This window comes from Magnolia sinica, chromosome 7 (assembly GCF_029962835.1).
Source record: "Magnolia sinica isolate HGM2019 chromosome 7, MsV1, whole genome shotgun sequence".
Lineage (NCBI taxonomy): Eukaryota > Viridiplantae > Streptophyta > Magnoliopsida > Magnoliales > Magnoliaceae > Magnolia > Magnolia sinica.
In genome coordinates, this window is record NC_080579.1 from 4,141,607 (window position 1) to 4,169,335 (window position 27,729).

General features: G+C 40.8%; 1 protein-coding gene across 1 annotated transcript in view; it reads left to right on the forward strand.

The window, feature by feature from the left end:
* Positions 1-8,485: 8,485 nt before the first annotated feature.
* The window catches only part of LOC131250886 (chromatin-remodeling ATPase INO80), a 29,936-nt gene continuing 10,692 nt past the window's right edge, over positions 8,486-27,729 (forward strand). The window contains exons 1-20 of the mRNA XM_058251270.1: positions 8,486-8,834; positions 9,028-9,115; positions 9,746-10,623; positions 11,697-11,897; positions 12,034-12,144; positions 13,626-14,053; positions 14,705-14,813; positions 15,078-15,158; positions 15,643-15,815; positions 15,903-16,028; positions 16,607-16,768; positions 16,866-16,923; positions 17,424-17,654; positions 19,620-19,766; positions 20,209-20,769; positions 21,369-21,626; positions 22,139-22,246; positions 24,643-24,737; positions 24,876-25,032; positions 26,343-26,543. Of these exons, the coding sequence (XP_058107253.1) occupies positions 8,775-8,834; positions 9,028-9,115; positions 9,746-10,623; positions 11,697-11,897; positions 12,034-12,144; positions 13,626-14,053; positions 14,705-14,813; positions 15,078-15,158; positions 15,643-15,815; positions 15,903-16,028; positions 16,607-16,768; positions 16,866-16,923; positions 17,424-17,654; positions 19,620-19,766; positions 20,209-20,769; positions 21,369-21,626; positions 22,139-22,246; positions 24,643-24,737; positions 24,876-25,032; positions 26,343-26,543 (4,233 nt within the window). The 5' untranslated portion in view covers positions 8,486-8,774. The remainder of the gene's footprint in view (positions 8,835-9,027; positions 9,116-9,745; positions 10,624-11,696; positions 11,898-12,033; positions 12,145-13,625; positions 14,054-14,704; positions 14,814-15,077; positions 15,159-15,642; positions 15,816-15,902; positions 16,029-16,606; positions 16,769-16,865; positions 16,924-17,423; positions 17,655-19,619; positions 19,767-20,208; positions 20,770-21,368; positions 21,627-22,138; positions 22,247-24,642; positions 24,738-24,875; positions 25,033-26,342; positions 26,544-27,729) is intronic.

Consider the following 27,729-nt stretch of genomic DNA (forward strand, 5'->3'; position numbering starts at 1 on the left):
CCTTGATCGACGATTGGTAGCCATTGAACTAATTTTTTATCATTCATGTCGATCGCCGCATCCAAATGGCGGGCCGATCATATCTCTACGTAGATCATCACTAGGGCCGACTATCCTGCGATTTATATTGATCCCAACACCCTATTGTGGACCCCAAAGGTTAGAAAAACCCTCTCATAAGGCTAGTATAATAAAAACCTAGACTTTAACGTCATTTGCACCATTTATGTTTTCTATAAATAGAGCATTTTGGGGCAACCCTTGCTCCCATCTAAATTTTTCCCTAGAAAGAAAGAGAGAAATATGAGGGAGAGCTTAGGAGGGAGATCTTAGAGTTTATTCTTGATGGGTTCCCTTTAATCAAAGCCCTAACTTCGGCTATTTTCTGTCGTCGAATCCACCCCACTCGCGATTAAAGGTAAGAAACAAACCCTACTTTCCAACTTAGGTTTTCTATGTTGAATTACATGAATATCACCTAATTCATTCAAATTTAGTGTATGAATCATTTTTTCCAAAAATCTAACTATAGGAGGCCAAAGATTAAAAATTCATTCTTAAGGTGTGGACCATTATTCCTAAGTTGCCATTTACTGACCATTGAGGGTCTTAATTAATGATTTTTTTAATAGATAACTTGGTGTATGTTAACATATTCGATCACATTTCATTTTGATTGCAACATGTTTTATTACTTCTTTATGTATGCTCACATGTTTGATAAACTGCTTAAGTGATTGAATGTGTTATTCTATTGATGCTTACATGTTTGATGGAATGCTTAGGTGAATGTGTGATTTTATTAATACTCACATGTTTGATGAAATACTCAAGTGAGTATGTTGTTTCTATTGATGCTCACATGTTTGATGAAATGCCTAAGTAGTAGTATCATTGAATTTATGCTTCATATGAAACTTTGCTATGACTGCATGACGAATGACTAATCTGTAGTGATGTTTAGAATTACTTTTAATGTTGGGACAGTCAGTTAACTGCACAGTAGTTGGACTATGTAGAATGCTTGCACCCAATGCCGGTTGTGTCAGGATTCTCTCAAGTCAATCAAATCAGTCTAATAGTCATCTGATCATTTATGTTTATAATGTATGACAAGACCAAATGAAAATTAGGATACCCCATTCTCATTGAACGAGTCTACTTATAACTATTAAAAGTATGATTAACAAGACTCATGAGCTGGACAAGGTAGTATGGGACATCGTGTCCAATGAGCAATCATGAAGGCTACATGCCTACTATATCATAAATGGAATGAATGTCGCAACTACACTACAATTGCGTTTGGGGTGATGACTCTTACATCAATTGTGGTTGTCTTTCACCATGTCGATGAGGTGATTAACTCTGTGTCATATGGGTCGTGCCATTTGGGTCTTTTGAGATTGGTTGGGCCAGTGTTAGTCTCGCATTGGCTAGGGAGTCGTTGCTTGGGTGATGAATCCAAAAAATGAATTAAGGGACATGTGAGGAGCTGCTGCGGCTACCCCGAGCCTTGTGATCCAGTTAAGACCATGATAAAATGGTGGTACCTTAGCTTCCCCAATATGTCAGATGAACAGAATTTAATAACTACTCGACTAACATATGCATCAATTGCATTGTATAGGATATGATGTTGCGATTGGGCGGTGGAGTCACTTTTAAGGGGGGTGTTGGCATTCACGAAATAGGCATTAAAGTCGCTTGTAAGGGAGTGTTGGATTGTAAGGGCATGCATCATGTCATAATTTCATAAATGCATTTAATAAGAGTATTTGAAAGTAATTGTTTACCTGTTTATCACTACATTCATTGATTGTATCGATAACATGTGTAACTTATAACTAATGGAACCATTATGTTAGCTACTCGCTCCCACCTGGGACAGTATTTTAAATATCAACCACGCAATGTTGTTGATGCATGTGGCCGCCAGTGGGTAGGCTTGGATCAGCTTATACTTTTGTTGTGATGTCTTGGAAGTGTCGGGAACTGGAAGACATTGCTTTTATTTAATTTTTGTGTATGTTTATGTTGGAGTCTCTGACTAGGTGTACTCTGTGTTAATTTTATTGTATTATCTTCGTGGCTTGTATAATCCCCATTTTGGGCGATCACCACTATTAGAATTGTACTTTGATTGTTAGTCATGTATTTATGAATTTTTGTTATCTCTACCTCACTTTGGATCTGCTAAGTTGAATCGCGTCACTCAAATTATTCGTATGTGGAATGAATGTGAATCTGAATGAGGTCACGTATGTGTTTTCACTTGGTTCACACCCCGGAACTCGGGACCAGGGCTCCTGTATTCGGGCCAATTTTCAAGGCGTGACATACTCAGTCAATATATTGGATTTGGCCTATTATGGATTAAGCTTGGGATGCGATTCTAGGCCTTATAGGTAATAATAGCAATGGGCTAGGCTGGGTTTGCCCTGCCCTAGTTGTGGTCCTAGCCTAGCTAAGCCCAAATGGACTAAAGAAGCCCTGGCCCAAAAAATGAGGCACATCCAAAGCTCAAATGGACCACACCACAGAAAGCAATGAGGATCTAACAACTCCCGTTGAAACCTTCCTACTATCTACTATAAGATTTATTTGACATTTAATCTCTTCATAAAGTCTCATAGACCTCAATGAAAGGAAAACACAAATATTAACTTGATTAGAGCTTTCTGTGGCCCCAAAAATTTTTCAACAATAAGAGTCCAATTCCTACTATTTCTTGTAGTGTAGCCCACTTGAGATTGGGATCTACCTTTTTTTTGTCTTGTGCCTTAAAATAATATGGGAAAATGGATGTACAATGTGGATCTGACACATACATTATGAAAGAGAGACAAAAGGTCCACATGCCAACACTTCTAGTTCTCCTCTCTTCCCGCAATGTGCCACACATAAGCAATGGAATTTCTTGAGGTGTGAAATTTACATGTGCCCCACCATTATGTATTTCTTAGGTCCACGTTGTCCATCTAGATCATTTTAGGATATGAACTTAAAAACAAGCCATATCCATATATAAGTGGACCACACCATAGGAAAAAAGTGGGATTTGGACTCCTAATTTTGAAAAGTTCTTGGGGCCACAAAAGGCTTTGATCAAGCTGATAGTTTCGTTTTACCTTAATCCAAATCTTTTGTGAGCTTATCAACGGGTTAGATAGGAAATTAATCTCAACAGTTGGCCCCATGAGCCAGATTTGAATCGCATGTGGATCTAACTCTTGTTGATGGCCTAAAATGAATTAACAAAATGGATGGATAGTGTCCCTCACACGCATAGATTAAGGTGAGCCCCATCAAATCTTTTACATGCCCACTTCCTTGTAACAGATTATAACCGTAAATACTAAAGGGCGTGAGGGCAAATATGTCTTTTTTACACCTTAAGGCTGTTTTTTCGTCACTAGTCCAAGAGGCAGCTATTTTTGGTATTTGCAAAGCATAAGCTTATTAATTTAAATATTTTAAAATAGGGTGATTATTGGCCGATGGCCATAGAGGCAGGCGATTATATGGAAAAACCTCTTTTCCCCTTCATCCAGGTTTATGGACCTTATTAATAGGTTGGATGGAAAACAACCGTGGAAACAACATTACGATGGGCCTTAGGAAGTTTTTGATGGTGGCACATTCAATCATCATTATTTCTTATGGTATGGTCCACTTGAAATTTGGATCTACTTCATTTTTACCATGTTATAAAATGATTTGGCAATATGGATAGATGGTGTGGATATAAAATACATTAATCAAGGTGGGGCCCATGGTAAGCATTGCATCGTCTTGGGTGAGGATGGGATGCACCTAATCTACTCCTGTGATCCAAACTATCCAATTGGGGAATTGTGAGAGTGAATTCGGTGAGGCGGGAAAAACATAGACTTCCGTGAGGCTATGACCATGGGGCCTACTTTGTATATGTTGTATATCCACACCATCCATTTGTTTTTCGAGCTCATTTTAAGACATGTGCCAAGAGATGAAGCAGATCAATTTCAGATGGACCACACTATAGGAAAGAGTGGTGAAAGAATGCCCACCATTAAAAGCTTTTTGTGGACCATAAAAGTTTTGAATCAAGTTTATATTTGTGTTTTCCTATCATCTAGGTCTATATGACCTTATCAGTAGGCTGGATGGCAGATAAACATTACAGTGGGTCCTAAGAAGTTTTTAATAGTGGGTTCAGTTACAAATGAAGCTTGGGATCTACTGTCACCTAGAAACTGTAAAATCACTTAAGGGTCGAGAAATCATAAGATTCTCTAATTCAAGTGACTCCTGCTGCTGGTGTACGACCGTAAGTTTTGAGTAAGGACATTAGTTACAAAAGAGGAAGGGATTAGACACCCTCTCATACCTTTTTTTTTAAATTTTTTTTAATTTTTATAATTTACACATGCACACACACCCCCACACACTCACACTAGTGGAATTTCACCACCTATGAGTACTCGAACCCTTGACCGGGAGTTGAAACTCCTAAGAGTCTACCACCCAAGCAAGAGTAAGGCACCCTCTCATACCTGTACTTAAGTGTGGTCTCTACTTTAAGGGATATGTTATAAATAAAGGAATTGTGGTACCTGTAAACATGTTAATCATGTAGCCATGCTTGAGAGGGCCGGGTAAGCAAAAAGAAAAATAAAAGAGATCCTATCCTTACATCGTAAAGTCAAAAGACAATGGGTATGTTGGAGTGTTAAGCCCCTTGATATACACTGATATTCCATCCTTCGGCATCTCAAGCTTTTAGAAAAAAAAAGTGGTTGTTTGACATAGTATTAGAGTGGAAGGTTAAGTGTTTGAATACTGAAAATAGTAAATATACCACTAGAATATATTCCTCGCTTGACTAAGATGTAACAAAGAAAAACAAAGGTCAAACACCATTTTTGCACTATGTTCCAGTGAAATGATCAAATGAAAATACATAGAATGAGAAATCCCTTCGACAGACCCATACATCACTAGAGACTATTGGTCCTCACAAGGACTTTGTGGGCCACAATGATGTATGTGTTTATCCAAGCAGTCCATTCATTTTTACATAGCATTTTAAGTAAAAATGGAGGCAGATCATAGGCTTGAATTGGTTTCCTCCCAATGCTTTTCATAAGAAGTTCCTGCTTAAGAATTCTAAATGGGCCCACAGTCGTATTTGTGAGAAATCCAATATGTTCATTTGTTTTTTGAGTTCATTTTGGGAAATCAAATAAAATAATAAGGTCAATTCATGACTAAAATGGATCACACGAGAGTAAAAAGTAAGGATTTAGTGACCACCGTTGAAATATTTAATTGGCCACGAAAGTTTCACTTTGTTCTGCATTGTTTCTTCATCCCAGTGAAAATGACCTTATAAGGGGTTTAGCAGGTATATGAAGATTAAGGTGGAGCCCAGGAAGGTTTTCATGGTAGGCATTTCTATCTGTACTATTTCATCTCCTACCACTATTTCATCTCTAAATAGCGAACTTGAGTTTTGGATCATCTTATTTTTTGTAGCATGTTCTAAAACAGGCTCCACAAATGGATGGATGGACTGTATTTCTCACAAACATCACAGTCGGCCCTATCCAGAATCCTTTCACCAGCTAAAGGCTTTAGCGGGAAATCCGCTTTGTTGGTGACATTGACCCCCACGGTTGAAACCTTCCTAGGGCCCACCGTGATGTTTACTTGCTAACGAATCTGTTCATAAGGCCACATAGACTGGATGAAGCAAATAATAAATATAAGATTGATCCAAAACTTCCATGGACTTTAAGGGTTTTTCAATGGCAGGCGTTCAATCTCCACTGTTCCTTCGGTGTGGTCCACTCAAGCCTTCAATCTACCTCATTTAAATGAGCTTATGCCCTAAAAAAATGATCTTTCAAAATGGATGGATGGCGTGGATAAAACACATACATCAATGTAGACCCACGTAGCCCCTCCAAGACCGTCCATCTCTAGTTAGGTCATGGTGGGGGTAGCACCCAGCCCGCGTCAGTCCACATTCAACCGAAAAAGGCCAAAAGATTCCATGGTTGGGATCTTCCAACGCATGGACCATCGTATCAACGGTTTGGATCACTGATACGTGGGACTCACTTTTACATCTCTAACTCAGGAGAATACCGTCCTGTGGCCAGACGCGGATTTTCTGCCTAAGTCTCTCCCAGGAAGTTCCTGCCCAAGGATGCTGTGTGGGACCCACTGTAACGTATGTGAGAAATCCAATCCTTCCATCTGTTTTACCGAGCTCATTTCAGAAAGTACGACCAAAATTGAGTAAGATAAAATACTCAAGTTGGTCACATGAGAGGGAAAATTGGGGAAACAAATTCCTACCGTTGAAACCTTCTTAAGCTTTACCTTGATGTTTATATACCAAACTTTTATCATCATAGGAATGTTTCAACGGTTTTCACTGCTCATTGAATGCCTACTGGTTCCTCTAGTGTGGCTACTTGAGTGTTATAAACATCCTATTTTTGGTTGCACGTCTTCAAATAAATTCACGGGACGGATGGAATGGACGGAGTAGATTTCGCACAAACATCTCGGTAGGCCCTACCGAGCATGCAGGAATTTCCTGCGATGCCTTTGATCCTAAGAATGAAGTAGGGATCGCATCATGGAAAACAGTATGACTCTGCCACCAGCCACAGAATACCTGCTGTAAGTACGTGTCGTATGAAGACGAGCACTGACGCTCCTCGGGCTCCGAGTCGCACAAACTGTTCAAATGATATCCATGTTCTTAATTGTCTTAATTTTTTCACTTCCATCTCATGTTCATATTGACTTGTTTGTCTTATTGTGTATGTCTTGTAAGACTTTCTCTTTTATTAATTATTTTCTTATATATCAAGGGGAAAAAAACTCAACTGAAATTCACTTCGAGAATTTCTTTCTTTTTCCCTGTTGTAATCCCCATTCAAAGTACATTTATAAGATTCAAATTTGATTAACTAAATATTTTAATAATAAAATAAATAATGAATGTTTTGAAAACACTTTCTACATGGATTGTCTCATACCGGTAAATCTATGGTTATATGATGGTATTATATTTAACCTATGTGCATGGCTTACTCCTAGACACGCTCATGTTTATTATGATGTGTTGCTGTCCTAGTGCCGACAGTGTAAGGTAGCTACTTCACCATCTATTAGTGGTAATGCACATGATAACTTAGTAAAGATAGGAAGAGATAATTCTGATATAATAGTAGAGATAATGATTTTCACCATTAAATAATTTACATGGCTCACCATAACATTTATTTTCCATCCAATCTATTCATTAGGTCACAAAAACTTGAATGAAGAGAAAAACAAATTTCATTTTTATCCAAAACTTACATGACTCCAAAAAGGATTTCAATGGTACACGTTTAATCCCTTACTACTTTTTGGAGTGTGGTCCACTTGATAGTTAGATCTGTCTTATTTTATATCTTACGCTATAATACTAGCTCGCCAAATGGATGGATACTTTAGATATAATACGTATCTCAAACTACTTGCTGCCGTCAATACAGCGACTATCTAGCTGGTGTGAGGTACACTAGCCAATCTGCTTCCCTGACCGGTGCTATTCGGACCCACCATGATGCATGTGTTTTATCTAGCTAATCCCTTTCCTAACCTGGGGAGCCATTACCAATGCCAGGTACTATCCCTGTCACACACACGTAAAAAATGTCACACGTGTTAAATAGTGCTGGTCAGATTAGCCAGTTTTTAGATGCCTTGTGTAAAATATCAGGACTGTTAATTATAAGATGGGCGGCACACGTAGAAAATAAATGGACGGTAAAGGGAAAATAACCAACGGTCCAAAACAATCAGACAAGCTTCATTTTTTTAGATGAGGTATATAGGATCCACCTGATGAAGTCTAGATCTTTCACACGCGTACCAAGTTCACGCGTGAGAGAAGAGTGCATCAGCTGTGTGTTCTCGTTTTCAATACTTTTGTGGAGGACAGGACATGGTATAGCTGGTTCATCCACCGTACACGTGGCATGGGGTCATGCTATTCAGGACCGTTCGTCAAATCCCCTTTCCTGTTGGTGCAAAATGGTTAAAAATAGACATAGATCTGACGATCCTAGCCCTCTGATCAATGACCTTCAGTGCAACATCGGAAATAAAAAATTAGATGGTCGACATTCCGTGGTGATAAGTAAAGTAAAGGACGGCTATGATTTTCTTGTAGGCGTCATTTTAAAAATCTTGGCCATCCATGACAGACAACACTAGATGTACGGTCCCGATCTATAAATCGACCTGCCACGTGTACGGGGAGAGATGGTTTTATCATAAACCAGCCCTGCCCATCATCACTCAGTTCAGGATATAATGGTCAATCTATCAAAGAGAGGGTTATTTTGGTAAATTCGCCTCTGCTCTTCTCATTCCCGGTTTCTGGAATGGTTTCCGAGTCCCAACAGGCAACCCGCTGCGCGCGTTACTAAACGTCACCCACCCGGCGCATGTTAGCGATGACCACTCTTTCCTGCCAACCGGCTGTCTCTCTCCCCTCGATGCCTCCCTTCTCTTCTCCTCTTTTATTCTTATCCTACGCACCCCTCGAAAATCATGCCCTTTCTCTCCTCCTTACTCTCCCAAACCCTCCTCCCATCCCCGTCTCACGTGCCAAGGTCACGTGCCCACCCCCTTTATCTACCCTCCCTCATTCCCTAAGCCCTCTCTCCGCTTCTTTTCCGCTCTCTTTCTCCCCCTCCTTCTTCTCGAAACCCTAACGCATGGAGCAGAAGCGCCAGTCGAAGAACGGCTTATCCTACGCCAATCTCTTCAATCTCGAGGTATTTGATGTGGGTTTTTGCTTTTCTCAATTGGGTTCTCCCTGCTTTCGGATCTTGATTTGGTGTTGTAGCCGTTTGGATTGGTTTCGTATTCGATTTTGTAGGACTTTCTGTCATGTTGCTTGTTCTTTTTTCTCTCTTTCTAAGTATTTTTATTTCTTTTTGTTTGTGTGTGTTTTTGGGTTTTATGTAGTCTTTGATGAACTTTCAACTCCCCCAAGAAGATGATGATTTTGATAATTATGGGAGTAGTAGTCAGGATGAGAGCAGAGGTAGCCGAGGTAGGCGTTTTCACCATTCAATACTGTGGAATTTTCTTTCTTTCGTACTTTTTTTTTTTTGAAGTCTTGTTTTTTTTGGGTTTTGATTTTGAATGAGAATTTGAGGTGCCCATTTACTGATACTAGGATTTAAGTATGATTTTATGTTTTTTTTTTTTTTTTTTTTTTTTTCTGGGCAATATGTTGTTTGTTTTAGTAGAATTTAGAGGAATTATATGGGCACCGCATGGAGGAACACTTTACGTGTGGGCCCGTGGTTTGCAACCCAGAATTTTGATATGGAGGGCCCCAGATTCTCCGTGATTGGAAGATCACAGTTGAATGTGGACCGTGGCTGTAATTTTATTTTCCTATGTGTGCATGTGCATGCTATGATCAGAGGTTAGGATTGTTATTTGGGGTGATAATTCAGCCATGGTCTATCCACAGTAGGGGCCCGACAGATCAACAGTCTAGATTGCCAGGCCGTGGACCCCACTTGTAGGGGCTTAGGATCCAAGGACAACTGCATGCTCAAGCCGAGGATCGTGTATTTCCTCCTGAATTTATGGTGGTGGGTGGAGGATTCGGGGCGGTCCGTTGTGATTAATTCATATACATTTTTGTTGCTTTTGGGTAATTGTGAATCAGGTCGGGGAGCAATGGCAGACCTGACCAAGCGGAAGAGGCCTTTTGTCAAGGCAGAGCCTGGTTCGAATTCTTCTGCTAGGCGAGATGTGGACAGCAACGATGAAGACTGCAGTGATGATTATGGGACCCACATTTCTGAGGAGCGGTACCGGTCAATGCTTGGGGAGCATGTTCAGAAGTACAGGAGGGTGAGGTTCAAAGAATCATCAAGCCCGGCCCCTGCCCTTGCGCCTGCTCTTGTCCGAACAGGAATGTCGGCCTCAAAACGGAACCATGTTTCTTCTAAAGGCCGAAAATTGGCCGAGTCTCTAATCCCCGTGAAGGAGGAGAAAGCATTTCACGGAATGGAGACTCCGTCTGAATTTTTTGCTGACATCACTCCCTTCAAGCAGGGGAGTTACTATGACGCGGATTTTGGTTCGGACTACTGCAGCGACAGGTTTTTGTCCTCACTCGATGCTGCATATTTGGATATTGGTGAGGGCATCACGTATAGAATTCCACCCACTTATGATAAGCTCGTGACATCACTGAAGTTGCCGAGCTTGGCCGATGTTCGGATAGAGGAATGTATCTTGAAGGGGACCCTTGATTTGGGTACATTGGCTTCGATGATGGCCAGTGATAGGAGGCTTGGGTTTCGGAGCCGCATGGGAATGGGCGACCCTCAACCTGAATTTGAATCACTTCAGGCAAAATTAAAGTCCCCGGCTGTTTGTAATTCCATTCAGAAGTTCAATCTCCAAGTCCTTGATAATGGGCTGGATCCATCCATACCAGAGGGGGCAGCTGGTGGAACAAAGAGGACGATTATGTCCGAAGCAGGCACCTTACAGATTTATTATGTTAAAGTCCTGGAAAAAGGAGATACGTATGAGGTCAGTGTTTCAATCCATCCGAGCAATATCACTTCAATTTTAGTTGCTTAGGCCCAGTTTGGATAAGAGATTTCTGTGGCAAATTAAATCACAAATGATATAATTACAATTCTCCTCTATTTGGATTGCGAAAATTGATTATTTCAAGAAAAGGGATTCTAGGACATTTCCCAGAGTGGAAGAGGAAATTGTAATTACTGCAGTTTTATTTATTTATTTATTAATTATTATTATTATTATTTTTAAACCATGGAACTCTTGTGATCTTGTCCAATGGAAGACCAGTTGGATAAAGAGATTCCTGTGGTAAATCAAATCACAAGTGATATGATTACAATTCTCCTCTGTTTGTATTGTGAAAATTGATTTTTCCAAGAAAAGGGAATCTAGGACATCTCCCAGAGTGGAAGAGGAAATTGCAATCGCTGAACATATTTTTTAAACCATGGAACTCTTGTGAGCTTGTCCAATGGGTAACCCGTTGGATAAAGAGATTCCTGTGGTAAATCAAATCACAAGTGATAAGTTTACAATCCTCCTCTGTTCGGATTGTAAGCATTGCGCTGGATTTGAGGAAAAAGCAATCCAAGACATTTCATACATGGTGGAAAAGGAAATTGTAATCATTGCAGAATTGATTTCTTTTACCATGAAGTTCTCTCATCCAATGTTATCGTTTAAAAAAGAAAAGAAAAGAAAAGAAAAAAAACGGCTGTCCAAACTTCCCCTTAGGGTCTGTTTGGATGTATTTGCAAAATATGGTTGGCATGACTTCGTTCGAACCCAACAAGACCAGCATGGCATTTGGGGTGGAGTGGAAAAGGGAACCTGCATTGCCCAGGCTTCTGTTTGCCTGCTCTTTCCACTCTAAATCAAAAAGTGAAATATGCATGGATGGTTCTTTATCATGTCTCACTCCCAGTTTGGCAATATCGTGTTACGTAGGCCTTTGGAAACCATGCACTTCCTGACACAGCCTTTGGTGAATTCTGTTATGACTTATGGGTTTCCTTTTCTATATGCTGGCATGCTTGAAGGTTAGTGTTCTCATTTCTTTAAGCTTTCAACTGCAGATTATCAAGCGCAGCTTACCCAAGAAGCAAAAGGTGAAGAAAGATCCTTCTGTGATTGAGAAAGAGGAGAAGGAGAAGATTGGGAAGTTCTGGGTGAATATTGTGAGAAGGGACATCCCAAGGCATCACAAGGTGTTCTTTAACTTTCACAGGAAACAAGTAGCCGATGCCAAGAGGTTCTCAGAGATCTGTCTGAGAGAGGCATGTATACTTTATCTTGCTTATGTGCTTTTTCGATTTTATTTCCTTTTCATTGTTGCACATCATGGGTGGAATATTTTGTTATGCCGAATTTTGATTTATATTGAACTTGAGCATGATCTGTTGTCTTTGCCAGGTGAGATTTAAGGCGAACAGGTCATGCAAATTTAGCAGGGGGGCGGGAGTTCGCACCAAAAGATCAACTAGAGATATGCAAGTTTTCTGGAAAAGAGTGGATAAGGAGCAGGTACGGTTCTCTCTATGTGTTTCAACTGGAATATATGCTAATTTCTTTTGTAACTGAAAGTAAACTATTGAAAAGCAGTGTGGAAAGATATCTCTGAGATGCTGAAAATCTATCACAAAAAATACACTAAACAAATTTTTTTTGAGAGGCAAAAATATACTAAACAATTACTGCAAGGTTTTCAAAATGTCGGCCAATTTTAAAGTATCATGCTTTTTTGGTGATATTAACCAGAAAAAAAAAGTAAAAACCTTAAAAAGTGTAAGTGTGTGTGTGTGTGTGTTTTGAGTAACGGAAATTTTATTAAAGGATCACTTGCAAGAAAAATGGAGAAAAAACAAGAAGAGTGTCCCAAAGGGACTACAGCCCTAAAACAGACACTAAAAGATCATGCTTAACATTGAGAATGGAAGCCTACTCAGTGACAAAAACTGTGATGAAAGCTACCACTGCATCGCTCGATCTTGAAGTGTTCTGAAATCGACGTCTACTCCGCTCGGCCCAAACAACCCACCAAATGGCCGGAAAAATCAGATGCCATATGGTCCTACAGTACTTGACCACACCTTCCTCATGTTTTTTGGAAAGGTCCACACACACACACACACACACACACACACACTCACTCTTATACCACATGGATTCTCGAACCCATGACCTCAGAGTTGAAACACAGTGTCTACCACACCTCCCCCATGTTATATAAACATATTTTAAATTTAACTAGTTTATTAATTCACAGTAAATATATATTTATTTATTTTCGGCGAGATTTTCCTGACGAATCCCAAGAAAAACCTCAAAATTTGAAAATCTCCTGAGAAATTTTGGGCCAAGAAATTGCTGAGAGCGCAATTTGTCACTATGTTAAAAACTGCATTTGTTTTGGTTGAAAATCTGCTGTCTGATTAAGACTGTAGTTCTTGTGTATTAGCATTTTGACATTCTTATGCTGAATACATTCCTAACATATTAGTGAAAGATCATCTTTTTCTTCTTCTTAATAGTTCATGCGTTATACTGATATTCTTTGAAATTCCACATCCTGCCTTCCTAAGATCATGTAAAGCATCTTTGGTGCCTTAATCTCAGTTGCAGGATCCTTCTAACTAGGTGCCACACCGCTTAGAATCATGCTTCGAAATCTTGCTCCCAGTCCTGCTTCCTACCAAGTTATACTTGTTTACATTCTGAAAATGATGCTTCCTGCTCCCATACCCAAAATTCTTGGTGCTTCAATTAATGCTTCTTGCAACTATACCTAAAACTTGAATTTAATGTGAGTGGTGCTACATGTTACAAATTTTTTTTTTTTTGCCACATGCAAGATAATTGCTATTGTTGAAGGATAACTAAGTTTTATTAAAAAAGAAGAACAAAACAACACTAATAGAGGAAACAAGAAATACATGTGTCAGTCTTTTTAGAAATTCAATCCTCAGACTTCATAAAACATGCTTGTCTGGCATGTCTTCTTGCAGGCAGAAATTAGGAAGAAAGAGGAGAGGGAGGCGGCGGAAGCTCTGAAGCGTGAGGAAGAGCTCCGTGAGGCAAAGAGACAGCAGCAGAGGCTCAACTTTCTACTATCGCAGACAGAGCTGTATAGCCATTTCATGCAGAACAAGTCAACCTCAGCCTCTGAAACTGCGGCGCTGCCTGAAGGAGAATCTGATGATCTCGAGGAGCCAACTGGCTCTGCAGAGGATAAGCCAGAAGAGGAAGAAGATCCTGAGGAGGCTGCATTGAAAAGAGAGGCTTTGAGAGCAGCCCAGCTCGCAGTCTCCCAGCAGAAGAAGATAACTAGTGCATTTGACAGTGAATGCATGAAGCTGCGTCAAGCTGTCGAAACTGAAGGCCAGCCAAATGACAACTTGATTGCAGGTTCCAGTAACATAGACCTACTAAATCCGTAAGTCGGAACTTCTCAAGTTAACATTGTACCTCTTTTTCAAAAAAAAAAAAAAAAAACAAAAAACAGAGTCAATAACAGTCATTAATCCGGCCAGTTGAGTCAACTTTAATTCTATCAGAATTTTAGTCAACACAACGTAAAACAAAAACAAAAAACAGAGTCAATAACAGTCATTAATCCGGCCAGTTGAGTCAACTTTAATTCTATCAGAATTTTAGTCAACACAACGTAAAACTCGATTTAACAAGCTTTTTTTTTTTTTTTTAAGGACTTGGAAAAAAAATCACAAGTTTGACTCTGTAACTAGTCACCAGCTGTAGTTGAGTTTTATTGTTTTGTATATGCCAAAAAGGACATCTTTCTAATTTTCTTTACGTAGGGTAGTTTTTCATTAAATTCTATTAAATGGTTTTTGAAAATACTCCATTTTTCAAATGAAATTTTGTTATTTATAGGGGTTTTCAATACTTCTATAGTATTTCAGAAATCAAATCTGTGTAAATGACACTCGACTTAGTTTTTGAGTTGACGTGGTGGGCGTTTGAGGCAAACCGAAGTTTTCTATTTTTGTTCTAACAACAGATGGCAAAGATTTATCATTCAACTAACCTGGTCAGAATTTGAACTGTTCCTCTTTCCTACTTTCAGGTCAACTATGCCTGTAACGTCGTCAGTGCAGACACCAGAACTGTTTAAAGGTTCTCTTAAAGAATACCAGCTAAAAGGTCTCCAATGGCTAGTTAATTGTTATGAGCAGGTAATCTTTATCCATGAAGGGAACTCTTATAAACTGTGCAGTCTATATGTAGGAAACTTTTCCTATCTGGGATATTTCTGGGCGATCCCTTTTCCAGTGGTGCGTCCTATTATATCAGCAGTCTGGTCACTGAACCATGGGGCCTACTCGTACGGACTGGGTGGGCAAATCATACATGTGCTGATTCATCAGTATCCTATGATTCTCAGTTGATTTTGTATGCAGTCCAGTTGCTGACTTCAGAACCGTTCTCTTGTCTTTCAGGGTTTGAATGGAATCCTTGCCGATGAGATGGGCCTGGGAAAGACAATCCAAGCCATGGCGTTCTTGGCGCATTTAGCTGAGGTGATTGATCCTACTTCTAAATTGAAAGTGTCCCACCCTGATTATAAGCCTATGAAGTTGTCACTTACATCTATTTTAGCTATCAAGCACACTATCCCACACATAAAATCCAGACTATTCATTTGTGGGGGCCCACTGTGGATGGGTAGTACCCAAAAATCACACAGATCACATGATCCTAGCCACTGGTTGAAGCACCATTCAGGATTAGAAATGGACAACTGGAGAAAAGAAATCCAGCAAATGGAAAAATACAGTGGTTGGAAGTCCTCAAATCGCAGCTAGGGATCATCCGACTGCTGTGGAGTTTTGTAGGGCCTAGCATCGGAATGGTTTTTATCTTGCCCATTTGTGCCACTTTTACACAGACAAGAGTGCCAGATAGCTAACTTAGATACATCATACATGTATTTTACACTGTAGTCTATCCATATTAATGTGCATGTTCATCTTTTTTATGCCTTGGATTGACTGTTTTGTACAGGAGAAAAATATATGGGGCCCCTTTCTGGTCGTTGCACCTGCTTCCGTCTTGAATAATTGGGCTGATGAAATTAGCCGTTTCTGTCCCGATTTGAAAACACTTCCATACTGGGGTGGGCTGCAAGAGAGGACGATACTTAGGAAAAACATCAATCCAAAGCGTCTTTATAGAAGGTAAGTTGTGCTTGCATTTCTTTGGGTCAGACCTGACAGAATATATCACCTATCATCCTTAAGGGTTACAAATTGTCTCTTTTGCAGAGAGTCTGGATTCCACATACTGATTACTAGCTATCAGCTGTTGGTGTCTGATGAGAAGTACTTCCGGCGTGTGAAGTGGCAATATATGGTATTAGATGAAGCCCAGGCAATTAAAAGTTCAAACAGGTAGCTTAACGCATGCACCAAGTCAAGCCCTTATTCGTTGTTATGTGTTAAGGAAATATGCAATGTTCGTTCGAGCATTTGATCGGTCCAACAAAGGCTGTACATGCATGTACCACATTTTCCTGATCCAAAATCGTTTATATGTTTGGCCATGTGGTGATTGGGAGATACATTGGGAATCTCCCCCATCAGATAATACTGATCATCTGCCCGCTTGGGCTCTCATTAAGTGTGCACCACTGGTTTTAGTTTTGCATCCTCATCAGATAGATAGGATCGTTTGATGAGGTGATGTTAACATATGGCTTGTCCCATGATCGAGCGCACTGTGAGGTCAATAGCTTAGGTTATTGCAATATGCACGGATCTTACTATAGCTGGTTTGAATTGAAAAAGGTGCCATCATAATGCCTTGTTCGGGTGTTTACTTGTACTGGAATAGAATACATGTTCGTTACTTGGTTCCTTTTCTCCATTTCACATTACTGCTGCAGCAGTTTGTGCTCGGTAACATTATCTATTCCTTGGTCATTGCTGATGTTTGATTATTTATTTATTTTTTAAATTTTATTTTGCAGTATACGGTGGAAAACGCTGTTGAGTTTCAATTGTAGAAACCGCTTGCTTCTGACGGGGACGCCCATACAGAATAATATGGCTGAGCTATGGGCTCTTCTCCATTTCATCATGCCCACCTTGTTCGACAGTCATGAGCAATTCAATGAATGGTTTTCAAAGGGGTATTCCTTCAGCTCATCATGTCAGTTCCAATCTTTCTTTTATGAAATTTCCACTGTTCATTTACCAATCCTTCTTCCTTTCTTTTCATATTATCAGCATTGAGAACCATGCGGAACATGGTGGCACGTTGAATGAACATCAGCTCAACAGACTGGTAAGAATTTCTTTTCTTTTCTTTCCTTTTTTTCTCCTTTTTTTTGAGCTTCAAGCCCAACCCAATTAGCTGGGACAAGGCTATGATTGACTATGGTATTTTCTGGACCTTTGCCAAATCCATTTGCTGATCTGGCACATGTGGTCTATTGGAGCTTTGCGTCAAGTGGGCCCAGCTGTTTAGATGACCTGGCTCGAGCATCTGGCCAACCACTAACCAGGTGGGGCATGTGTACTAATGGGCTGCTATAAAAAACTGCCAATGGCCCACATTCAGCAACCTATCTGGCCTGCCTGATGAGTGGACAGCCTATTTTTGGGCTAGGCCATCTAATGCAGTTGGGCTGTTGTGATGCATGGTTCGAATGCGCCATGTATGTGGCTGTGTTTTGGTGCTTCTGGGCTTTATCAGATTCAGATTATTGAACTGAACACAAGATTGGAACTTTGGAGTCTAAGCTATTCAACCCTGACTAATGTTTTGTCGGTTGTTCCTGGCAGCATGCAGTTCTAAAGCCCTTCATGTTGCGGCGGGTTAAGAAAGATGTGATTACAGAGATGACAGGTAAAACTGAAGTGACGGTGCACTGTAAACTTAGCTCTCGACAGCAAGCGTTTTATCAAGCTATAAAGAACAAAATATCCCTTGCTGAGTTATTTGATGGAAGCCGCGGTCATCTTAATGAGAAGAAAATTCTGAACTTGATGAACATTGTTATCCAGTTGAGGAAGGTATTCTCCTGTTCTCGTATCAGGTCCCCCAGATGGCTGAAGCCTTTCCTTTTATGGAAATAAGTAGCTTCTTGATTTCTTTCCTTTTCCTATGATATGGAATATGGGTTATTCTTTTAATTTCGTCCCATGGCAGGTTATGGTTTATTGAATCCTCGTTGTAAAGAGGCATTGCTGAGTCCTGATGCATCAGGACTTCAACAACATCATGATGTGCCTTCCACGTAGGTGGGGTCCAGGTCATGGTGATCCAGACTATTTGTATGGTGGACCCCACAGTGGATGTGGGGATGCTCCAAGAAGTTAGAATAGAGACCCTAACCGTTTAATCTTTGGCCTTTTTTACAGGAATTGTTTTTTCTCAATGAGGGAAAAATTCTCAATGTCTAATGTAGGCCATGATCAATGTGTTAGGATCTTTCTTATCTAGGAGTTCCCAGGTATGTCCCCACCCATGGTGGATTGATCATGTCAACAATCTGGATTACTGAAACGTGGACCCCATCAATACGCACTGGGTGCATCAGGACACTATTTGCATCCCGATATATCAGGAGCCTGTGGTTGCTTCATTCTATCACATGGATCTGATGGAAGCCTTTCATTTAGGGGGCATTTGGATTGTAAGTTACTTAAGACAAGCTACTTATGCCATAAGTTGCTTATCTTGGTTTCTACTTATTAAGCATAATTATCAGCCAAAAAGTAGAAAAGCATGTTTGGCTTCCAACATCTTAAGTAATTATCCTTCAAGTCTGTTTGGTCCCCCTCACATCCACCATCCATTATTTGGGGTCAACCTTCGATGTGGACCGTTCATTGCGTGGGCCCCACCTTTGATGTCGGCCGCCCATCATGCGGGGCCTACCTTGGATGTGAGCCATTCATCATTAGGGACTGACCTTTTATGTGCACCATTCATTGAGGGCCCATCTTTGATGTTGGTCATCCATCATGTGGGGTCCACCATTAATGTTATTGTCCATCATGTGGTGCATACTTTCAATATCCACCGCCCATCATGTGGAGCCCACCTTTGATGTGGACCGTCCATCATGTGGGCCCCACCGCTAATGTGGGCCGTCCATCATGCAGAGATCACCTTGGATATGGGCCACTCATCATTAGGGCCGACCTTTAATATGGACCGTCCATCATGTGGGCCCCACGTTGATGTGGACCATCTATCATGTGAGGCCCACTGTTATTAATTGCCCATCATGTGGAGCCCAACTTTGATGTGGACTATCCATCACGTGCCCCACCTTCAATGTGGCTTGCCTATCATGCTGGGCTCACCTTAGATGTGGGTCATTCATCATGTGGGGCCACCTTAATATGGGGCATCCATCATGTGGGGCCTAGCTTCAATCTCCACTGCCTATCATGTGGAGCCCACCTTTGATGTGGATCATCCATCATGTAGGCCCCACCTTTGAAGTGGGTTGTCCATCATATCAGCCCGCTTGGTTATTGGCTTTTTATCATTATGGGCCGACCTTTGATGTGGACCATCCATATGTGGGCCGGCATTAATATGGGGTTGTCCATCATGCGGGGCCCACCTTTTATGTGGACCATCCACCGTGGGGCTCACACCTCTAATGTAGACACTCACCATGTGGAGCCTACTTTGATATGGACCGTGAGAGAGAGAGAGAGAGAGAGAGAGAGAGAGAGAGAGAGAGAAATAGAAAAGTCATAAGTTGAAAAGCTTAAAAAAAGTTATTAAGATAAGTAGCTTTTAGCTAATAAGTTACTTCTATAATGATGCTTACCAAATTAACTTAAGTGAAAAAAAAGTAACTTAATTACTTACCATAAGTTAAAAAGTAACTTTTTTGGTAGTATCCAAATGGGCCCTTAGAGATTTGCTCCATAGTTGTTTGTCACTTGACCTGGTTTGGATTTTCTTCATTTCGTTGTGATGAATCTGATTTGGAGACGTTTCCTTTTCAATGGTAGGTGTGCAACCATCCAGAGTTATTCGAACGCAATGAAGGTAGATCGTATCTGTACTTCGGACATATGTTGTATTCTCTTCCCCCCCCTCCCTTTGGGGAGTTGGAAGACGTACACTATGCAGGAGGTCGGAATCCTATAACGTACAAGGTACTTTTGGATGGCTGCTTTTATCTGAATGCTGCTTGTAAGAACTAATGGGCGAATGCCGAATCCAAGCACCTGGTACATGTCAATGTGGCATGTGTTCCAGATATGGGTGATTCATCAGGTGGGCTCCATCCCAAAATTCTGGCCAGTCCGCTATTCAGGTGGGCCTCACATGTTCAAAAAATGGATCGATAAAAAGAATAGCTTGAAGTTCCACATTCAAGAGTGGACTGGCCTGATTTTTGGGCTAGGGAACATCCACTGTGCTCCTGCCTGTTCAACTGCTGGGATCTTAGACACGTGTGGGGTTAGGCACCTGGAGATGATCCCTTGCAAGTACTAATCCTCTGTCTGTTTGACCAGTTCAATTCTTTGTTGCCATGTTCTACTTTCTGTTGTGTTGATTAATTGGATCTGTTTTTTTCTCTGGTTTCAACCTCAGATACCAAAGCTACTCTATCGAGAAATCGTTGAAAGTGCTGAAATGCCTTGCTCAGCACATGGTCATGGTGTTCCGCAAGAATCATTTGAGAAGCTTTTTAGCATATTTTCTCCAGAGAATGTTTATCGATCTATACTGCCCCAAGATAAATGGTCAGAAGAGCGTGCGGTGAATAGCGGCGCTTTTGGTTTTACCCGTCTGATGGATTTGTCTCCTGAGGAGGTGGTTTTTCTGGCAAAGGGTTCTGTATTTGAGAGGCTGTTGTTTTCTGTTATGAGGTGGGACCGGCAATTTGTAGATGATATCTTGGACTTGTTAATGGAAGCCGAAGGGGATGATCTTGAGTATAACCATCTGGACAAAGGGAAGGTGAGAGCTGTCACCCGAATGTTACTATTGCCGACAAAATCCGAGTCGAATGTACTCAGAAGGAAACTAGTGGCGGGTCCTGGCGATGCCCTGTATCAGGCATTAGTGGTCTCTCACCAGGACAGGCTTACATCCAACATCAGCCTTCTGAACTCAATATATGCTTTCATCCCACGAAGTCGAGCTCCACCTGTAAGTTTGACTAGAATCATGCATTAGAGCAATGCTGTTTCGGATGGTCTGTAGCCATACTGAATTACCGATAGCAACTGTTTGACTTGTCGTATTCCAAATTGTTCTTTTGAGGGTACAATGAGCATGCTCTGTCATGGCTTAGATAGTGGTGATTTATACACCTTATACATGCCAAAAGAATGTGGCAATCCTGGCTGTCTCAATTGTTGACCCCATTGTGGATGGAGCACTAGGATGATCCAAACCATCTAATTTGTGCCGTCAAATGATGGGTTAAAAAGAAAATGGTCCAACCGGTTTAAATTCAACGGGCTATATAGAAGGCAAAGCTTGAATGACTGGTTGACTTTTTTGGGATATGCTCCATTGACAATAGGGCCCATGATTTAGGTGGTCTGTATTGGAGTACATGCGAGCTACACTTATGATGGATGAGTCAGAAGTCACCACCATTTAAGAATAGTGAAAAAGAGTAATCTGGCCCCTTTAGTTGTTATCTTGGAGCCCTTGGCTTTTTTGCATCTACAGTAAATACATTTCTATTTGCTCATATTGGTTTCAGGTTTTAAATTTTTCTTCCTCTTTCCCCCTGTCAGATTCATGCGCACTGCTCTGATAGAAACTTTGCATATAGAATGGTTGAGGAACTGCACCATCCATGGCTTAAGCGGATGTTTCTTGGATTTGCTCGTACGTCTGAGTGTAATGGCCCAAGAATGCCCAGTGGTCCTCATCATTTGATACAAGAGATAGATTCAGAGTTGCCTGCTGCAGAGCCTGTTCTTCAACTCACATACAAGATTTTTGGGTCTTCCCCACCTGTGCGGAGCTTCGATCCTGCAAAAATGCTGACGGTACATTAATGTTCATCTTTCATGGTTTCTTTTTCTATTTTGTTGGTTGTGATCTAGATTCCAGCATGGTGTATTCATGCATGATGAAGGGAGTGTTGTAAGGTAAGAAAGCATTTGGAGCGAAAGATGCTTCCTGCCTGTCCCTTCGTAATCCTTATAAGACACAAGGGCCTGTTTGGGAGCATCCCAGAAGGAGAATGGAGTAAAATGCAACACAATCTATATCTTTGCATTATATGGAAATGGAGCTGTTTGGCTCATGCTGCAAAATGCAGATGGCTGGATGCCCCAAATAAGGATGGGATGATAACAGTTCATACCTGTTAAGATTCCCCTCCCATTCTGGATGGCAGATGCTTGGTCCCATCTGCATCTGGTAGACATGTTGGCCCTGGACATGCACAATGCCTTGTGTAAAATTGCCGTGATTTGTTGCTTTGTCATATAGTTGTTCTGAAGATTACATGTCTTCTACAAATGGGTGATTTAAAGGATGCTTATCTTCTTTTTAGGACTCTGGGAAGCTTCAAACTCTGGATATACTTCTAAAGAGGCTGCGAGCTGAAAATCACCGCGTGCTGTTGTTTGCTCAAATGACAAAAATGCTGAACATTCTAGAGGTATTTTGTTGTTAAATTCTTTCTTTCATGGGAACTGTTGGTATCTGTTGCGTCTCTTGCACTCTTGTATGCTGCCGCCCTCAATTTCAATTTATAATTTTATAGATAAAGACCAAAGGATCTTCATATATAAAATTCAATCCATTGCCCTCTTTAATATCAATATCATCAATGTCTTCAGTAAATTGAAGATATCTAATCATGAGAAAGGATAAAAGCCTGAACTCTGTTAGGGGTGAGCCACAAATTACAGTAGCTCTGTCCCAAAAAATAAAGAAACTATAGATGATCTCATAGCTAGCCTGATGACCGACAATAGGTTTTCCTGATTTCATTGAAATGTTATCAAGTCAAAAATCTCCCAATGTTGTTGTTCCATGTTGGCAATCCAGATTGTGGGTCATTTATTATCCGGACTCCGGATTTTTTTTTAACTGACCAGAAATTATTGTTTACACTCTTATTGTAATTTAAATTTGATTAGAATGTCAGGTTTGTTTCCTTCATTTATGTAATAATATCAAGCATATGCAACATAATACCACACGTGCAGGATTCAGAACATGCAGGAATAATAACAGTAACATTCATCATTTTAGGTATAAATTACAATACAAAATTTGCATACGTAACTCTATTTTGTGTACTCACGAGTATGTAGTAGAAAGACCGCATGATCATACCCCCGGCGTACCACATGCTGGGTAAGTAGTGCACTGCATGCCCACTCCCGCACCACATACTTGAGTGACATGCAACCCAGGTAACCTCGTTTGATGCCACTTGGCTGAGTAGCTGCAAAACATAATCAAGGTTTAAAAAGCCACCATGTTGGTGGCATTTCTTCCTTCTTATCAGGTGATTTTGACTGTTGATGAGTCCATACGTCAAATGCAAATTGTAAAATGCCTAGTTGGCAGTTAGGATTCAGGAGTTTTGCAGCAATGGCACCAACACCCCAATCATGATGAAAACATAACATAGAACTGCCTAATCTCTTCCATTAGGAAACTCTGCCACAATCAATGGATCTGGGTCGTCTTATTGACTCCCGTTGAACTTCTGGTTTAGAAATTTATAGTTTTTCTTAGGATTATACACTTCAACATTTATTTCATTTAAAAAATCAACCTTGGCTGGTCAGTAGTCATAAACATTCCAACATGGGTTCAGTTGTGTAAGGATCACCTGATAAACTATGGAATTATCACCTGAAATGTTACATGATTTGATGCTGGCATGCGTTATTTGTTTCTTAGTGGGTCTCGTAATGCCCCAATATAGTTTCTTTTCCAAAACCAGTAAACTAACTCCTGTGGAAAAACAACTCCTTATGTACCCCACAACCTTAGGGTGTGAAGCTAAGCAAATTTGGGTGCAGGAGCCATGAAGCACATGTTTCAAAATTTTATAAAGTGTAGAAGCCCAAGAAGCAGTTGCAAGAGCCCGATGTGAAGCACAAGCAGGAGTGGCACCTTGGTATAATAATACAACCAAGGTTTGAGTCCTGCAAAATCATGGTTGGGAGCACTTCCCAACTAGGCGCAAAATCCTCATTCTTTGTGGTGGTGAGAAAATTGGAATCCGTAAGTGTGGGCTTCTATTTTCTTGCTTTTCCTGCACCATGTCATACAGGATACCAGAATGGGAAGGTCCTTTTCATTGTGTGTGATCTGTGATTTGAGTGTAGGGCAAGTAGGGCTGTCAATGGGTTGGGGTTGGGTTAGGTCCTATAGTACCCGTTCTCAAGCAAACCGGGTTTGGGTCTTGCGGTGTCTGGTTCTAGTTTTTGAATCCCCAGAGCTGGATCCGATTGAGGTTTGGTACCCATCTGGTATTTGGATATAGGTTTCAAGTTTGGGAAAATTAAGGTAGTTTTTATTGTTGGGCCACCCGATGAATGGATTAGATGGTACACATGTCCCATTTTTCACACATGCATGGCGTGCAAATAGGCTTTCTTACATGTGTGTGGCTTAGGAACCTCACTTTGTTACTAAAATCATCGATATGATTGTACTATTCAATTGAATTGGACCTGACCTGATTTTAACAAACCTGACAAGACATGATTCTTAACCGGGGATTCAAAGGTGAGGTTCAAGCCCCACCTGATTTCTTAATGGGTCCAAAAGATGGGACCTGGACCTGTTAAAATTGGGTTGGTTCCATTGGGTACCTGCGGGACTGGGCACATATTTATTTCCCTAAGTGCAAGCAACCATACCTTGGGAAGTGGGAGCACCCAAATGTTCCATTTATGTGTCCTCCAAGATTGAAGGTGACGCGAATAGCATGCAACCTCTTGCAACTAACAGTTCTCATCTCTTCTTGTAAGCTATTCTTCATTCTCATTTCTCATTTGGATTGGGCACTGACTTATTCATTATTTGCAGGACTATATGAATTATAGGAAATACAGGTATCTCCGACTTGATGGTTCCTCCACTATTATGGATCGACGCGACATGGTCAGAGACTTCCAGCATCGGTAGTTATTCAGTTTCCTCACATGCATTTCCCTGAGTTTTAATGGCTTTGCAATTGCCATTTTTTTTACACGTCAGGGATGAAAACATGCTAACCTTCAAGGATGAGTTTGACTGAAAATCCATTCCCCTTGTTGCAGGAATGATATTTTTGTCTTCTTATTGAGCACTAGAGCTGGAGGGCTGGGTATCAACTTGACAGCTGCTGACACTGTCATATTCTATGAAAGTGATTGGAATCCTACCTTGGATTTACAGGCCATGGACAGGGCCCACCGTTTGGGCCAGACAAAGGAGGTTCGTGAGCTTAATGGATACTAAGATGTTGGCTCGACCAATCCCAATGCTTTTGCTGTTTGTTATGGTGCTTCGTTGATTTACCTGCTTGCTTTGGAAGCTTGTGATGGAAATTGCTCCACTATCGACTATTCATCAATATCATTTTGCATATGCATGGGATGCAACATGCGTTATCACATGCATATTCTTGTGCGGGTTGTAGGGCCATCAATGAATTGGGCAGCTGGGCCATTGAGCATCTTGACAGTTCACGCAACAGGCCTGGCCACACAACAAATACACGGGCTGAGGGTGGGCCTGGATTTAACAACTCTCTATTGAGGCATGGCTGAGCCCAAATCTATGCATGTTTGAGGCTTGCATGGGCTAGGTTTGAGCCTAATTTCAGGCCTTGCCACACAACAAATACACGGGCTTTGGGTGGGCCTGGCCTGGATTTAACAACTCTCTATTGAGGCACAGCTGAGCCCAAATCTATGCATGTTTGAGGCTTGCATGGGCTAGGTTTGAGCCTAATTTCAGGCCTGTTGGCCAAGTTGGATCTAAATTTCTAGCCCAAAAAATAAATGGATTGGGCTTCAGCTGACATTGGCCTGGTTGCCTGGGCTGGCCTGAGCCCTTTCTATTGACTGCTCTAATCGGTGGGTGCCTCTGTGTGCATGAATTGGAGCACTTGTGTTTGCATGAATGTGTGGGTATGCATGTGCGAGGGTGGGCGACTGTGTACTTGGGGCTCATTGTGAAAAATGTCGCCGAGATTTTGAAAATCTCGTGATATTATAATGGAATTTTGATTAAACAATATTATTGCAATATTGAGATTTTAAAAATATTGGCAGTGTTTTATTTTTCGTGATTTTATCACGAAATTACTGTGATTTAAAAGGAAAAAGACTTAGAAGTTAAAATAATCCAGTTTGTACTTTCATATTCAAAATTTAAAATTATTTAGTAATTTATAATAATATTTTTGAATATTTTATTTTGAGCAAGATTTTCTGATAAAATCACGGGGAAAAAAGTCACCATCTGAAAACTCCCGAGAAATTGCTGAGAATGAGATTTGTCATTGTGCTTGGACTAGATGAGCATGTGGTGGTGTGTGATGTGTTTTTCTATTTCCCCATGATTGAATGTGTGGTCATTCTCATGCAGCTGTTATCAGTCAATGTTCCTGGCAACCATTGCCTTTCTGCATGCATGGAGGACACATTGAAACTCCAAGCATTAGATTTATGCTATGGTCCTTTTGTTTTCTCAATCTTTTGTTCTCCGCCTGCTAGTGACCTACTTGTTTTGCTTTGTAGGTCACGGTGTACCGATTGATTTGCAAGGAGACGGTTGAAGAGAAGATCTTGCAAAGAGCAAGTCAGAAAAATACTGTGCAGCAGCTGGTCATGACAGGTGGCCATGTTCAAGGCGACCTTTTGGCACCTGAGGATGTTGTCTCTTTACTTCTTGATGATGCTCAGCTGGAGCAGAAGTTAAAAGAAGCATCACTGCATTTGGTATCTCCCCTGAAAAATCTTTTTTTTTTTCCTTCTCCATTTTCTACATTGCATTCATCTGTTACATGGCGACAGAGTGGTATATGTCTTGAACTTCTCACTAAACCACAGGGACCATACTCTCCTTTGATGCATGCCTCCGTTTTTCGAGTTCTTACTAGAATAGTACTGGAAGTGGACATTCAAACACCAAATGTAGAAAAAGGGGGTGGTGCATCATCATCATCATCATCATCATCATCTAAGGCGTATGCAACTAACTGGGTTTGGCTACATGAATCAAGGTATTCAGGAATGGAATGATGGCTGTAACGGCCATCGTTGTTACCATTATGATACAGCCATTACATCCTTTATATATATAAAAAATTTTCTTTCTAGAAAGTACTGTATCAGCCCGATAATGGCCATTACGGGCCATTTTTCCATAAAGGCTGATACGGTCCTGTAACACGTAATGGTAACGGCCATTACGTAACCATTTTTGGATACCTTGACATGAATATCGTTCCACCATTCCACTCTATCAAAGGCCGTACCTTCAGTTATACTAATACCATAGGTCATCAGGTCTTTTCTTACTACGTTTACTCATTCATTCATTCTTTTTTTTTTTTTTTTAAATTATAAAGCAACGGGATTATATTAAAAGAAGAAGAGAAACAACAGGGGGCTACCGAGATGGCAGAAAACAAAAACTATAAGCCTAAGAAAAGGAAATTAAAATCCTTAAGAGAAGAGACATTAGTAACCCATTCGATAAGTAATTTTTTCCCCATAGAGCCCACTACTTGAGCCGAAGATTGAGAGTTGTTGAAGCATCTGTCATTCCTCTCCTTCTAGACCACCCACCAGATTGCGATGATTGCCATTCTCCAAACTCGGGATCTGATTTTACCCAACTTGAAACCGTGCCAGTATGCCAGCAGATGGAAAGTGGGGGCCGGCACATACCTACTGACGTTAAATCTCTTAGAAAAATCTGCTCGAATCTGGGAGATAAACGGATAGTGGACCAGCAGGTGGTTGACAGACTCTTCGCTGCGCATACAGCAAAGGCAGATATTGGCCAGCTGCATGCCTTTCTTTTTCAAATTGTCGATCGTAAGGATTCGATTCTTAAACGCAAGCCAGGCCAAACAGATGAACTTGTGGGGAGTTGGATATTTCTAGATAAATGGAGAGG